Below are 16336 nucleotides of genomic sequence, written 5' to 3' on the forward strand. Positions count from 1 at the left end.
CAAGCGTTCCTCCACGACCTGCAGCAGTTTAGATGGGACCGCATTTTCCTGATTGGTGATGTTGACCTCGCCTGGGAATATTTTCATGATAGTTTTAGCTTTCTTATTAACAAGCATGCTCCTTTCTTATTAACAACAACTTTTTAGGCTGGTTTTACTGTGCTGTTTAAGTAGGCTATATTTGTTATTTAGCTATGTTTCGTGTCATTAGTGATCATCTTGCTTAGTGATCATCAGGATTGAATCATCCTGAGCCTGTATTGTTGTTATTGTTTACCTTGTTGTCCCTGTAACCTGTCCCTGTTATTTTCATTTTGTCTTGTTGCCCCCTAACGTGTGATTGCTGAATGCATGTGGACCAGGTCACACTTGAAAATGAGTCCTTGACTCAATGTGTTTTACCTGTATAAATAAAGGCTAAATAATAGATGACATATACATTTTAATTTCAGACAAAAATATAGAAAATATGGTTTATGGTTAGCAAATTTAGATTTGTGAATATGTGACTTAGCAGAAGGCTATAGGGCTTTCTGCTATGGATGTAGCTGCCATGCATGTGTGAGTGGGAGGGTTCGAGGGATATCAGCGAATCAGCGATCTCTAAACAGGCACAGTGACACAAGCACGGCTTTCATTGGTAGAAGCAAAGTCTCCGACCAATCGGAGGTTTTGTTTTTCATCACGTGCACCGTGTATACGGAAATGAAACGTTGTTACAATGTAGCATTAGCTACATCCATGGAATTTAGCAGCTGGCGTCTAGTCCGTTGAAACAATTTCACTTCTATTTATCCCGGATAAAAACCTCATAAACCGATCGTATAAAAAGCATAAACCGATCATATAGCACTAAATACGGGTACAGTAGCTCTCATCATGTATAGCGGACTTTTACCCAAAGGTTTGACTGATGATCAACTCAGTTCAGATGAAGAGGTCGAGGCAGAAAGTCAAGATGCTCAGTCCAGGTTTAAATCAGAAAGTCAAGATGCACAGTCCAGTTTGAAATCAGAAAGTCAAGATGCACAGTCCAGTTTGAAATCAGAAAGTCAAGATGCACAGTCCAGTTTGAAATCAGAAAGTCAAGATGCACAGTCCAGTTTGAAATCAGAAAGTCAAGATGCACAGTCCAGTTTGAAATGCCATGATGGTCCTCCTCCAGACGTTACCCCTAAAAGTGATCTTTCTACTGACGGCAGCTTACCTGGAATTTCACAGGAAATGTGGCAAGTATGTACATGGCATGATTTGTTGTTTCATTCAGATAAACCTGGCTCCAGTCCTCATTTTAACGTCAACTTTATCTTACCGTAAACTAGTTGGATTTTTCCCAAGATAACGAGATGCAGTAGAAGAAGACGGTGTTTCATCCAGTTGTCAAGAGCCAATCCAGAACAGTAGTTATTGCTCTGGACATAGCCAATCAATCAATCAATCAATCAATCAATCAATCAATCAATCACATAGCCTACACGCTATTCTTAGAGGTGCATCCTTTGTAGGGCTTTCAGATTGATAACTCAGCTGAGGAATGTATAATTACAGGTGTATAATTGTATAATTACAGGACCTCGAGGGACCTTTTATTAACCACACAGTGACACACAGTACAGTGTGAGCACACAGCACACACACATGCTTTCTTCAGGGGTCGCCGGTGGAATTTGTCCTCTGCATTTTCCCATCCAAGCCGTCCTCCTCCAGGGGCAGCCAGGAGCAGTGGGCAGCCTCGTCAGTGGCGCCCGGGGACCAAGTCCAAGTGCTCAGTCCAAGTCCTGGTCAGGGACCGGACTTAAGAGCATCTGTTCCTCTGCATGTTTTTCGTATTGGGTTCTTGGGAGGAAACCTTTGCGAACACGGGGAGAACATGCAGGATCTGCAGAGAGAGGCCTGGGGGACCTTCTTGCTGTGAGGCGACAGTGCCAAGTAACTGCGCCACCGTGCCGGTCTGGAGCGAGGTATGGAACGTCTTCCAATAATTCATCATACTGTTTGTTCCTCAGAAATTCAAAGAGCTGCAGAAGAAAAAAGATGAGATCCAGACAGCAGTGCTGCCCAGGGGGAGAAAACGGAGGAGAAGAAAACACAAGAAAGGTGAATCGCTCTCATCAGACTCAGATATGGCAGACGCATTCGGTGGCAGTGGAAATCCACTTTTTAAAATTATTATAATTTGTGATTCATTTGGGGTTTATTCTCTGTATATAGTATGGTCAGTGATTTCTGTTTGGGAAAGAAATACCTTATGTTGAGATTGATACCCGGTGTATTTCATATCAATAAACAGATAACGATCATGGATCTGAGAGCCTGGAATCCAACAAAGAAAGGTAAAAATAATACTAGGATTATATATCGTATTTGTATTGGCCTATTATTATTTATTAGCATATGCTGAGAAATCTATTCTAGTCAAATGTATTCATTGTATATATGCCTTTATGTCTTTATGCAAAGAACCACTCAGGAGAACTTAAGAACAGAGTTAGTGAACCTGATGCTCTTGCTGTGATTTGCACAAACATAATGTTACTGTTGAGCACTTAAAAGAGATGAGCATTAACACTGTCCCCCCCCCCCCCCCCCACTAGAGAGCACCAAGCGGATGAGGAAAAACATTGGGATGGGCTTAAGCAGTACTTTGGCATCAATGATAGATTTCAGCCCCCTGCCTGTAGCAGACCCTCTCCTAAGGTAACATGGATTTCTGACTCGCCTGCTTACTGTACTGTAATGCCTTCAAAGTAGCAGAGAACGCATTGAACGTTTTCTGGCTTGTATTTAGTATTTTCCCATTGTTTTATTAAATATGGCAGATGGATTATGTGCTTACTTGTCTCAGACCTGACTTTCAGAGGAATATAAACCATTTTGTTACATTTAATGATGAGATTACTTTAATCTTGACATGAGGATGATTCTCCACTTTGTCCTCTATGGTTGAGATTAGAGTAAGATGTAGATTTCCTTTGAGAAGGAACATTTCTACACTGTCTTTACAAAACCCTGACAGTCCCTGCTTACCAGGGCAGCACAGAAACGGGGAGGCGGCCAGAGATCGGTATTAAACTCAGGACTTGCAAGCAGTGGGATAGAAAGAGAGAAAGCCACAGTAAAAGTCAGAATAGTGAGAATCTCACATGTACTGTAAGAACATGGCTGTTAATGGGATGAATAGCATATACAGTAGAACCTAATTCAATTGAAATTTCTAGAAATGCTGATATGGAATGTTATTTGGAACCTAGTTTACCTCTGGGCACCATAATAATAATAATTGAGTTTTTGTTCCATTTGCCTCATTTTCAGAAGAGCAGTCCTACTTTGAATGGTTATATAATGGATATACTATAATTAAATCAGTAGTGTGCTATTTTGGACATTTAGCCCTATTTGTGGTCTGTGAACCATGAACCTGAAACATGCCAAACATGTAAAAACATTCGGATTGCGATACATTTCACAGGAGAGCATACTGAGACTGGTAAGGGGGCGATCACACCTGGAAAAGACGCTAGAAACGCTTGAAACGCCTGGGCCAAATATGATGATGACGAAATGGCACGTCTCGCGTCTGACGCTCAAACGCGCGTCAAAACTGACGCGCCTGCAAGAAAAGACGCTTGAAAGACGCCCGTCGAAAAAGACGCCGGAACGCCGGTCAGACGCGCCGTATCATAGGAAATCAATGGTTTTACTAGCGTCTCGTTTCTGGCGTCTTTCCCAGGTGTGATCGCCCCCTAAGATTACAGCCTTTGCTTTCCGTCTCAGAAAAGCACATTCCTCCTAGTTTTTCCAAGGCATTTACGTATGCCCCATTGACTCCATTATAGCCCAGTGAGAGCCTGCAGAAAAACTGCAGCCTGCTCAATACTGGAACGTTCAGTGAAATGATGGTCTCTATATTTCAGGTTCATGGTAGACAGACCACAAATAGGGCTTAATGTCCAAAATAGCACACTACCCCTTTAACAAGAAGCCAAATTAAACATTAACTACTGTAATCAAATCAACATAACGAGAAGGCCTTCCTCCTTCAAATGTTCTCTCCCCTGATTCATTTAATTTCATTGTGTTAAGTCCTTTAGTCGCCATTTACAGTCCACTAAAATGAACATATAATGTTTTTTCAAACAGGCTGCACTTTGTTAGTCTGTCCTTCCATGTTTCACAAGCCTTTTCTTCTTTGTTCTACATTCTGATGACTAGTATAATGTTGCTCCATGAACAAGTGTACTTGATTGCTCCATGAACAAGTGTACTTGATTGCCTCTTGGTTGAGTATAATGGTCCTGTGGATAGAAGAAATGCTGCTCTGTACTTTCTGGAATAGTCCCATTTTTGGTGACCCGCCCTGCCCTGCAACCAGGGGCATCTCTGCACCCCCTCTGCAGAGGCCTGGAATGGAAATGTGTAATTAAAGAGTCACATTTATGTTTGGTAATCTCCTGTAGCTTTTTAAAGATGTCCCCACTAATATCCAATCAAAAAGGTTTTCATTTGTGAAGGGAAATCTACATATTTGTGGTAATGGCAATCATATTAAAAATAAGGCCCTGGGGACTGTTGAAGTTACTCTTTGATTATTATTTTTTTCTATTTGAAGATCTCTCAGTAATGTTCCTTCTGCAGAGCGGGCTGGAAGAGCGCATGGAGAACGCCATCGCTGAGGGGGACGTCGGGACGGCGGAGGAGATGAGCGACAGACTCGCCACGCGAGAGGTAACGTTTGGCTGATAACAGATCTCTGGGACGCTCCTGCTGTGACAAATCAAACTAATGGGTCCGTGGCCGTTCCCCCCACAAAGATTGAGAGGAACAAAACACACACAGGCACACACCATTGAAAAGTCCCGGAGCCCTTTTCCATTGAGTTAATGGAAGCCCTCCCCCTTGGTTTTGAAGTGCTGCAATGTCTAAAGGACTTTTGGCTCTGCTTTTTAATGAAGGGTACATTGCTTTCAAGCCAACTGTTAAAACATTCTCAAGGTGTGAGTTTCATACCTTTGAAGTGCAAACATCCCTAAATGCAGGGCCTGCAGTTTTGTAACCACTCGTCTTCTTGGCAGACATCAGGGATCAGGTGGTTTGAAGCTAATTTAGCAGAAAGTGTAGCCCACACACACACACCCATGATTATGGTTAAGAAGACTAGCTGCTACTTTCTTGGTAGGGGATTAGACTATGCAGTCCCACAACTTTGACTGCACTGTCTTATGAGAGGTGTGTTGCTCGCTAGCATTGGATCAGTCATCCCACAGCAGCATGGATCCAAACCTGCTTTCATATAGGATCCAAACCTGCTTTTATATAGGATCCAAACCTGCTTTTATATAGGATCCAAACCTGCTTTTATATAGGATCCAAACCTGCTTTTATATAGGATCCAAACCTGCTTTTGTATAGGTCAATGCAAAACACTCTTCAAACTGTGTAAATTCACCGTACTGTACGGCACACAGGTTTAGTGGTACATGTACAGCCAAGCAGACCAGAGGTCTGATTCCTCATATCTACCTCAACATGAAACAGTCAGTCCAGACTCAACATAGAACACAGTCCAGACTCAACATAGAACACAGTCCAGACTCAACATAGAACACAGTCCAGACTCAACATAGAACACAGTCCAGACTCAACATAGAACACAGTCCAGACTCAACATAGAACACAGTCCAGACTCAACATAGAACACAGTCCAGACTCAACATAGAACAGACAGTCCAGACTCAACATAGAACACAGTCCAGACTCAACATAGAACAGACAGTCCAGACTCAACATAGAACACAGTCCAGACTCAACATAGAACACAGTCCAGACTCAACATAGAACAGACAGTCCAGACTCAACATAAAACACAGTCCAGACTCAACATAGAACACAGTCCAGACTCAACACAGAACACAGTCCAGTCTCAACATAGAACACAGTCCAGACTCAACATAGAACAGACAGTCCAGACTCAACATAGAACAGACAGTCCAGACTCAACATAGAACAGACAGTCCAGACTCAACATGAAACAGACAGTCCAGTCTCAACATAGAACCCAGTCCAGACGCATCGTTCCCACTACTGAGCCTAGGGGACTGATGATAATGCAAGTGGTCAGAAAATGGAAGATAGATGAACGCACTTCGTCTCTGAAAGCCTCTTAGAGCACCAGTGGATTTGGGCAGATTTACAGTAGCTGAGTTCCCTGCCTCTCTGTCACCTGTCTCATGCATTGCCAACATCATGAAGGATGGATTTGACAGAAATCTGGCAACCGTATCTCACTGTAGCAATGTTTACTTCCTGAATAGCATTGTGAATTGACCATTACCAAGTCCAAGAGGCAGTGGATCCCAAAGTCTCTCCACTCTTGTGCAAACAAAAGCATTCGGGTTCATGCGGCACTTCCTGTTGATGTTGAGTTCAGCTTCAGTGTACTGAGCACATGATGTTTACACCAGCGGTGTTCACTGTGAACAGATCCACATTTAGAGGATCAATAATCCCCACTGTGGCCAGAATCAATTTCAAGGCTATTATTGAGTGTCTCATTTAATATGGAAAGGCTTTTATGTTTAATTTGCTTATGATCCTACACAGAGACATTTTGTGGCAGGCCTCTTAGTGGATGAATAGTTCCAGGTCTTGTTGCAGGAGAGTCAAAGCGTTGACAGCGTTAGAACTATGGACTGTTTGTTCCTCTAAACTAAGAACTAAGTACTGTTTGTTCCTTCAGGCCCTGTTTGTAAAGCAAACCTGCTGCTCTGAGAATGACTGTGTTCCTCACAGCGTTTTCATCCTCTATCTGCCACTTATCTCCTCAAACCAACGTGAAACGGCAGAGGAATGGCCAAATGGAACGCCTTCCCAGAACCCCCCTCTCCCAATAAAGTAGTTGTTTGTTTCTGCTGTTTTGAGCTCCCTCAATCAACTAATGATTGAGCTTTGCTTTCTTCCTTTAATCTGAATATTAAAACAATTTGGTAAAACCTCATTTGAAGGCTCCTTACAAATTCTGTGATACATGTGCTTTCATCTGTCTGCATTCGGAGACATTACCAGGATATTACAGGCTGCTTTGAGACTGTCTTTTCATTAAATTACATATTTAAATATTTCTCTAGGCTGCATTTCTTTGTGTTAGATACTTTTTAAAGAGTTTAAAGCTCTATTCTGCTTAAAAGTGAAAATATTAAAAGCAAAAACACAAAATTGCATTGTAGAACAAACATTACTTAGGTACAGTCGGATTGCTAGTGTTTCATCTTCTCTGCTATGCATGCGAGTTTGTTGATCTTTTTCAGAACAGTAAGTTCTTTTTTTTGTTTTTTTGTTTCTCTATTGCCTAAGAAATCCCCCAGTGCAGGAATGGAGATGAATTGGTTTTTAAAACATCCTCCAATTAAGCAACTTGCGACTCCATCCTTTGATTATTTCACATTATTTCACATGGCTGTAAGCGGCATATAGAATAATTGATTTTCATAATTAGCGTAACATTAAGTGACTGCTATATATACTGCTTTATATAACTTGCTCACCCTCTCCTCTGTCTGAGATTGAGACTTATAGTCCCAAGATGGATTTCTAGAGAATTCCAGAAATAGAAACAGAGACAGATCTTTTAGTAGAGCAACGCTCCTGTCCGAGGCAGAAGGGAATCTCAGGAAAAGCAAGTGAATCTCGGAGGATCTGTTGAATGTGTTAGAGGTCCAATCTCTCATTTCAACAGGCGGACATCCACATAGATGGGTAGCATGGGTGATGGGGCTAGGGACTTGATAACAGTCCTCGTGTGTGCTAATGTAGCAGAGGTGGTTTGGATGATGAAACAGCCCTGCCTGAGACTTCATGGTTCTGACCAGACGTCTGGGTGGAATTGTGAATTCATTACAACACTGCCCTGCGTACTTTCTGCTTGAGGTTACCTGGTGAATATTTTCCAGTCGGTATCATTTTTCTCCTTTATTCAACCAAGCATTAAGCCTTTGTTTAAAGACTGCGAGGCTGCACTTTATAAAGGGACTATAATAGCAGACTGTCACACTGGATTACAGCCTACAGTTTCCCCTTAGCACTGATCACAGCTATTAGCGTAGCATTAGCACTTCAAAACACACACTGTTCTCTGGCACAATAGGGGGTGTCATGTCCATTTATGTTGCAGAAGCTAAAGGAAGTGAACATTATGTGAAGAAACACCTGAGTGGTTCTCAGTCCCGTCTCCAAGGGCGGGCATTTGGGGGCCAGGCCCCGCCCATTGACTCAGCTGACCAATCTCAACCAAGGAAGGCACCATATTAGCCAATCCCAGGCAGAGTAGGGCAGGTCATTCATTCTGTGCCGCGTGGCCATTTTTGGAAAAAACTTGCATAAATGGGATGAATTATTAATGGATGTCAGAAGATTCAGAAGTAGTGGCGATTGCTCCTATAAGCCAGGGAAAGCTTGGCTTACCCATACAAATCCAAATACAACTTGATTTGTGCGCTTTCTTTCAGTGAAAGAAGGCACGAAAATTGACTTTCAGACTGTTTTTGACTTAAATGCGTCTTGCGGTGGGCTAAGGCCTAGTAGGCTAGTAGTAGCCTAAAGACTGATGAGTGAGGGAGTAGGCTATTGAGTGCTGTGCCCTAAGGGGGTGTATTTTATCGTTCTGTCATTCCTCTTCGTGGTGCTTGGCCATTGTTGTCATATAATGGCTATGTAGTTTATTTAGTGTGTCCCTAAAAGCTTGGTTGTTTCTGTATGTTTTTTACATATAAAAATGCCACTGCTCAGCGCCCTTCTGGTGCTGTGAAACCTCCCATCAGGGCTTTGAAAGCGCATCCCCAAAAAAATTGGCTGGTTAAGTGACTCGTCAAATAAGGCTGAAGATGTTTCATAAGCTGCAATTTTCTTTTGGGGGAAAACTTGTTTATTTGTTTGCACAACAGGAATGCCCTTTTGCATGCACTTTGAATCACTTATGATGGACTTGATACGTAGTGTGATTTTTATTTAAAAAGGTTCTACAAAAATGTTTTTGCATATTCTCCATATAATAGCAATCAACTTATTTTGACAGTTTTGATGAATTCAGAGCAGTGAGGAGACATTCCAAAGATATGGTAATGGTAATGCTAAGGTAGGTATATAGATAGACAGACAGACAGACAGACAGACAGATAGATAGATAGATAGATAGATAGATAGATATAGACTTATGTCAAAAACACAGAGGTAGGTGTCGGTGAGAACTTAGAATAACAATGAGAAATGAGATCTAAATCTGGCTGAAAAACAACTTAAAACGGGCTTAAAAGCACCTAAACAATTTGCGTGTGCCCCCCCTAACATATTGAATGCCCCCCCTGGCATTTCGTTCTGGAAACGGGTCTGGTGGTTCTTACGGAGACCTTGGAGAACCAGTTGTTCTCCCCTGTGCAGCTATCGGAGAACGTGCTCTGGTACAGTACCTCTGTAGACCTTTTGCTGTCAGAGCTAATTCCTAGAGACACATTTTTATCAAACAAACTACATTTTCTTGAAGGGCTGTTGTTCTTTGTCCGTAAGGCAACTTGCATAATTAGACTTCCATACCAATCTAAATGTTATTATAACCCTCTTTATACAGTAAATTCAATACACTGAGCCATGGGCAACAAAGCTATACTGTGCATGAAATACAAGCCTTTGGAAAACACTGCTTAAGTACTGTGAAACAAAGGTGTGACGGCTGCCTTTGTTTGGGCAGACATGGCTAGTTAGTTAAGACAAAGAGCTGAACTAAGACTGTTTCGTGTTGTTGATGTTATTTGGGCCTTTTTCCCTTTTCTCTACCTATGCGTGCCATGCCCGTGTTTGTAATCAGAAATTAATGAACATTGCTTTTTTATGGAAAGCAGTCCTTATCAGATTCGCCCTGTCCCTGCCTCGCATCAAAGAATCAGCAGCGCCGTCGCTGGTCCCTGCCGCCCCCCGGGCGCCTGGGACACCGAGGACAACTCTCCTCCTTGTTCCACTTTCCTTCAACATAAGCTGTTTATCACTCAATGAACTTTTATTATATCTTTGGATGACTCACGTAAAAATATTCACCCATTAATTTTGGAATGGATTTTGAAATGGGTACTAAGCTTTTATCAAATGCTTGGGAATCTCATTTGGATTATTGTATTTCATTAATTACTTGATAGACAAAGCATACTTTTCAATGTAGATTTTTTTGTGCTGTTTAATTAATTAGCATGTTTTCTCTGTTAATTAAAGCCATTTTTAAAATTAAAGCCCACAGCAAAACACATATATAATTTGTTTGTAATTAGGCCTTAATTGGTGGTAGTGGAAGCTTAGCACCCTCGGTTTCTTTTTTCAAGATTGCCATTTTATTACCAGTCAGTCATTAATTAAACTGTTTTTCTAATTAGCTTATAAAACTGTTGATGGCACATTATTGTAAGTGTGAGTTCAAAGCTTGCTAATAAGCCTTCACTACTCAGAAGAGGCAAGATAATGGAGTGTGCACAAAGCAGGCGAACTTTCCGACTTTTTTTTCAGTCCCTAAAGATGACAGTCCATGTGTATCTAGAATCAGATTATTAGAAGAGAAAATAAAGCCATGCATTATACCACCGTGTTCAGCTGTGTCTTCCCAGGAGTGGCTCTCTTTCTGCACGTCATGTAATGCTGTTTGTCAAATGGGAGGTAAGATCACATACAGCTCTCATGTGACTGCCCCCTGAAAGACTCATTATCTTTGTTGAGAGAATATGGGAATGTGTCTGTAAAATAAGGATCCCTCTCATGACTTTGATTAGATAAGCCGTGAAAGGGTTCAGGTTTGTTGTACTTGGGTCATTTTTATAGGGGGATGTAACGTTACTACTGAACACTGGCTTCCAATTATTAAAGCATTTTAAACATTTGACTCAAAACAGCTTATTGACTGTCAAACTGTATCGGAGTCAGAGAGTTGTACCAGCTACTTAATATCAAAGGGTTTGTTTCTAGAAAATCATCTCTATTAACGTATTGACAATAAATGCAACATATAAAGTAGAAAATATATAAAATAGCTAGAAAACATCTACTTGACAGTACAGGTACATTGTGAGGGAGGGGTACAGGTACAGTGAGGGGGTACAGGTTCAGTGAGGGGGTACAGGTACAGTGTGAGGGAGGGGGTACAGGTACAATGAGGGGGTACAGGTACAGTGAGGGGGTACAGGTACAGTGAGGGGGTACAGGTACAGTGAGGGGGTACAGGTTCAGTGTGAGGGAGGGGGTACAGGTACAGTGAGGGGGTACAGGTACAGTGAGGGGGTACAGGTACAGTGAGGGGGTACAGGTTCAGTGTGAGGGAGGGGGTACAGGTACAGTGAGGGGGTACAGGTTCAGTGAGGGGGTACAGGTACAGTGAGGGGGTACAGGTACAGTGAGGGGGTACAGGTTCAGTGAGGGGGTACAGGTACAGTGAGGGGGTACAGGTTCAGTGTGAGGGAGGGGGTACAGGTTCAGTGTGGGGGTACAGGTTCAGTGTGAGGGAGGAACATCTGTTTGATACGCCGTCTGTCACAGCTGGGCCAGGACCCATATGCGTCTCGCCAGTCAGGAGGTCAGACGAGGAACTGTGAGGAGATGGTTTGGTACCATATTCCTGTAACCGGGCCTCAGACGAAAAGACTTCCATTGGCTGTCCTAGTCCCCGCCTTCAGATGAAAAGACTTCCATTGGCTGTTCTAGTCCCCGCCTTCAGATGAAAAGACTTCCATTGGCTGTCCTAGGCCCCGCCTCCATACAGGAGCCCTAGGTTTGAGGTGGACCCGCCAGGTGATAGAGCATCTCCATACTGATCCTACTTTTCAAATCAGTTGTATTCATTCACATCATAATTCTGAAGAGTTGGTGATGCCAACTCGGACTGCGAGGAATCTGGGTGTGACCCTGGATGACCAACTGTTGTTCTCGGCACATGTCACATCCGTCACACGCTCCCTCCTTACTGGCTCCCTGTAGCGGCTCACATCCAGTTTAAAACTCTGGCGCTAGCCTACAGGGCAATGAAAGGAACAGCCCCCTCCTACCTCCAGGCCATGGTCAAACTCTACACCCCCTCACGACCGCTACGCTCTGCTACCTCGGGGCGACTGGTTGCCCCGTTACTCCGAGGCTCCTGCGGTCAATCAACGCGGTCACGGCTCTTCTCTGTCCTGACCCCGCAGTGGTGGAATGAACTGCACACTGTCACTACCCATCTTTTGCCACAGGGTGAAAATTCACCTCTTCAAGAAGTACTACAACAATCCTCCCTCCTAAGCACTTATTGTATTTTAGATTGCTATTCTTGCACTTTGCCTTCAGCACTAGATTATGCTCTTAGTCACTTGTTTTAGAAAGGAGATGCACTTGTGAGTTCTGGCGAGTAGTAGTACACTGACTACCAATGTTAAATGAACTAATTGTACAGTATATGTCGCTTTGGATAAAAGCATCAGCGACACTAAATTACTGTAATATAATGTGAATGTGAAAGAGTTTGAGGGGAGACCCTTTATTTAACCAATGCAGAGGATATACAGCATTAGATTAAGATACCTGGCATGGACACGACCACAACGTACGTGTGTGTGTGTGTGTGTGTGTGTGTGTGTGTGTGTGTGTGTATGTATATATATATATATATGTATGTGCGTGTGTATGTTTGTATGTGTGTGTGTGTGTATGTATGTATGTGTGTGTATGTATGTATGTACAGTATGTGTGTGTATGTATGTGTGTGTGTGTGTATATGTGTGTGTGTGTGTGTGTGTGTGTGTGTGTGTGTGTGTGTGTGTGTGTGTGTGTGTGTATGTATGCCACATTCTTGCTGCATTTGCATTGCATAAATATGGCACATTTTTAGTGCAATCATCAGTCTTTTTAGCCAAAAACAACCTTTTCTCTTCCCACCACCCCTCTGTTCTACCCCTCTGTTCCACCCCTCTGTTCCACCCCTCTGTTCCACCCCTCTGTTCCACTCCTCTGTTCCACTCCTCTGTTCCACCCCTCTGTTCCACCCCTCTGTTCCACCCCTCGGTTCCACCCCTCGGTTCCACCCCTCTGTTCTACCCCTCTGTTCCACCCCTCTATTCCACCCCTCGGTTCCACCCCTCTGTTCCACCCCTCGGTTCCACCCCTCTGTTCCACCCCTCGGTTCCACCCCTCTGTTCCACCCCTCTATTCCACCCCTCGGTTCCACCCCTCGGTTCCACTCCTCTGTTCCACCCCTCTGTTTTACTCCTCTGTTCTACCCCTCTGTTCCACCCCCTCTGTTCCACCCCTCTGTTCCACCCCTCTGTTCCACCCCTCTGTTCCACCCCTCTATTCCACCCCTCTGTTCCACCCCTCTATTCCACCCCTCTATTCCACCCCTCTGTTCCACCCCTCTGTTCCACCCCTCGGTTCCACCCCTCTGTTCCACCCCTCTGTTCCACCCCTCTATTCCACCCCTCTATTCCACCCCTCTGTTCCACCCCTCTATTCCACCCCTCGGTTCCACCCCTCTGTTCCACCCCTCTGTTCCACCCCTCGGTTCCACCCCTCTGTTCCACCCCTCTGAAATCCCATGTGATCGGCCTCATCTGATATTCATTCCATTCTTATAGAGCCCTGCTTTCCCAAGTTGACTAAGGCCACATTATTTAGGCATTAGGGGCGTGTGATAAGGGCATTAGGCTGGTCATTAATCGTTTACACGTCAAACGCAGTGGAGCAGCTCGCCGAGGTGATTTAACGAGGCAAAGCCACATAGTCCCTGTTAATCCACCTCTCACACGTTTTAATTGGAAGAGGCTTCCTCGGTAAGGACATTTAAGAATGGGTTTAAGGCCATTTCTTCGTTAAACCTGCCATTTATTTCATATTGTTATTACCAGAATTAACACTTTATTCATATAAAGTATTTACGAAGTTTAATTTTCTCATAGGCTTAGCAATTGTTTCCTAAAACCAATAATTTGCTATTGTCAATAGTAGCTAATGTATAGTAGCTCTTCTGTACAGGCTGCCATGGAAACTGTACTCATGGCTACTTGTCTGTTGTTAGTTCTGTAAACTGGGCTTATCTTTCTCTTTGACATGCTTGCATAACCTATAACCCTTAACCCTCCTAGTGACCCCTCCTAGTGACCCTTAACCCTCCTAGTGACCCCTCCTAGTGACCCTTAACCCTCCTAGTGACCCTTAACCCTCCTAGTGACCCCTCCTAGTGACCCTTAACCCTCCTAGTGACCCTTAACCCTCCTAGTGACCCTTAACCCTCCTAGTGACCCTTAACCCTCCTAGTGACCCCTCCTAGTGACCCTTAACCCTCCTAGTGACCCTTAACCCTCCTAGTGGCCCCTCCTAGTGACCCTTAACCCTCCTAGTGGCCCTTAACCCTCCTAGTGACCCTTAACCCTCCTAGTGACCCTTAACCCTCCTAGTGACCCCTCCTAGTGACCCTTAACCCTCCTAGTGACCCTTAACCCTCCTAGTGACCCTTAACCCTCCTAGTGACCCTTAACCCTCCTAGTGACCCTTAACCCTGCTAGTGACCCTTAACCCTCCTAGTGACCCTTAACCCTCCTAGTGACCCTTAACCCTCCTAGTGACCCTTAACCCTGCTAGTGACCCTTAACCCTCCTAGTGACCCTTAACCCTCCTAGTGACCCTTAACCCTCCTAGTGACCCTTAGCTGCTGCTGCACTGCCAGTATTACGCAGTGTGAATCTGCTGCTTGCAAACCTTCCAAAGGTCACAGTATTAATCCTGGGAGTAAAGGTCACAGTATTAATCCTGGGAGTAAAGGTCACAGTATTAATCCTGGGAGTAAAGGTCACAGTATTAATCCTGGGAGTAAAGGTCACAGTATTAATCCTGGGAGTAAAGGTCACAGTATTAATCCTGGGAGTAAAGGTCACAGTATTCATCCTGGGTTAAAGGTCACAGTATTAATCCTGGGAGTAAACCTTGTGTTAAACAGAGACTGTGCTGACAGACTGAACAGAAGACAGCGCTAAGATGAAACCCCATAAAGAACCAGACACATCTTATAATAATAATGATAATGATGATGATAATAATAATAATCATAATAATATATTATTATTATGTATGTTACGGAAACGTGAAATATCACGGGGAGACTGATTTATACAAAGAATGAGGTTTTGTGTCGATCATTTTTTTTGCACTTTGTATTTATATTCCTGAAGCATGTCTCTCTCTCTCTCTCTCTCTCTCTCTCTCTCTCTCTCTCTCTCTCTCTCTCTCTCACTCTCTCTCTCACTCTCTCTCTCTCTCTCTCTCTCTCTCTCTCTCCCTTCCTCCCTCCCTCCCTCCCTCCCTCTCTATCTCTCCCTCTCTCTCTCTCTCTCTCTCTCTCTCTCTCTCTCTCTCTCTCTCTCTCTCTCTCTCTCTCTGTCTCCCTCTCTCTCTCTCTCTCTCTCTCTCTCTCTCTCAGCCGATGACGTTAAAGGATTTGGCAGTAAGAGCACACAAAGGGGAGGGGGAATCCTCAAAAGTGGATCAAAAAAGTAAATGAAAAATAATGTCATATTACTGAAAGTATGAGAGGCTAATTTGTGGCGACTTTTTGCTAATTTTGTTCCACAGCCACAGAGAGAGGAGCGTCACCTGCTCCCTGCCTCGGCTGACAGGCCCAGTGATCCATGAAATAAGCTGCCGCTGGCTTTGTTCAGATAAGAATGAACAAATCTGCACAATGTTCTGCTCTCCGAATCTCATTTTCATACTTGCATGCAGGCTAAAAGAAATAAGCTGTTTGCAGGCTTGATTAATCAGACATTTGAGGGCTTTTTGTCTCTTTGATCTGTTCGGTCTCCTAGGTAACTCGGTTCACATTAATGTCGGGCCATAGTAAAGACAATCAAACTGTAGACTGGACTGTAGACTGGACTGATAAAAAATTAAAGACCTTTAATGCTGTGAATGTGGTAACGGCTTCATGCTGGGGGGCGTGTTTTAGAGACCTTTGCATCGTAGATGCTCCCCACAGGAGAGCAGGTTAATGTGGATATAATCCACGCCTAGAGAAAGAAATCCAAAACCTCAGGAGGAGCCATTTAGCATCGTCCACTTTCATTACATGTTCCCTCACTATCAGGCGCCACTTGGATTTTTGGCAAACGTCAAAGCAGGAGCTCTGAGATTTATCAACAATTTAATAAAACTCCTATTTATGATCTCAGCATGTGCTCTAGCCAAGCAGAGGCGCTCGGTGCCGAGGTACAGCGGTGGTTCTAGCTACTGAACACCACCTACTGGTACTGAACACCACCTACTGGTACTGAACACCACCTACTGGTACTGAACA

General features: G+C 43.7%; 1 protein-coding gene across 1 annotated transcript in view; it reads left to right on the plus strand.

Moving 5' to 3' along the window:
- Positions 1-842: 842 nt before the first annotated feature.
- The window catches only part of fam204a (family with sequence similarity 204 member A), a 17724-nt gene continuing 2230 nt past the window's right edge, over positions 843-16336 (plus strand). The window contains exons 1-5 of the mRNA XM_084457187.1: positions 843-1233; positions 2007-2097; positions 2291-2333; positions 2595-2697; positions 4636-4725. Of these exons, the coding sequence (XP_084313313.1) occupies positions 880-1233; positions 2007-2097; positions 2291-2333; positions 2595-2697; positions 4636-4725 (681 nt within the window). The 5' untranslated portion in view covers positions 843-879. The remainder of the gene's footprint in view (positions 1234-2006; positions 2098-2290; positions 2334-2594; positions 2698-4635; positions 4726-16336) is intronic.

The sequence above is a fragment of the Borostomias antarcticus genome, assembly GCF_949987555.1.
Source record: "Borostomias antarcticus genome assembly, chromosome: 2".
Lineage (NCBI taxonomy): Eukaryota > Metazoa > Chordata > Actinopteri > Stomiiformes > Stomiidae > Borostomias > Borostomias antarcticus.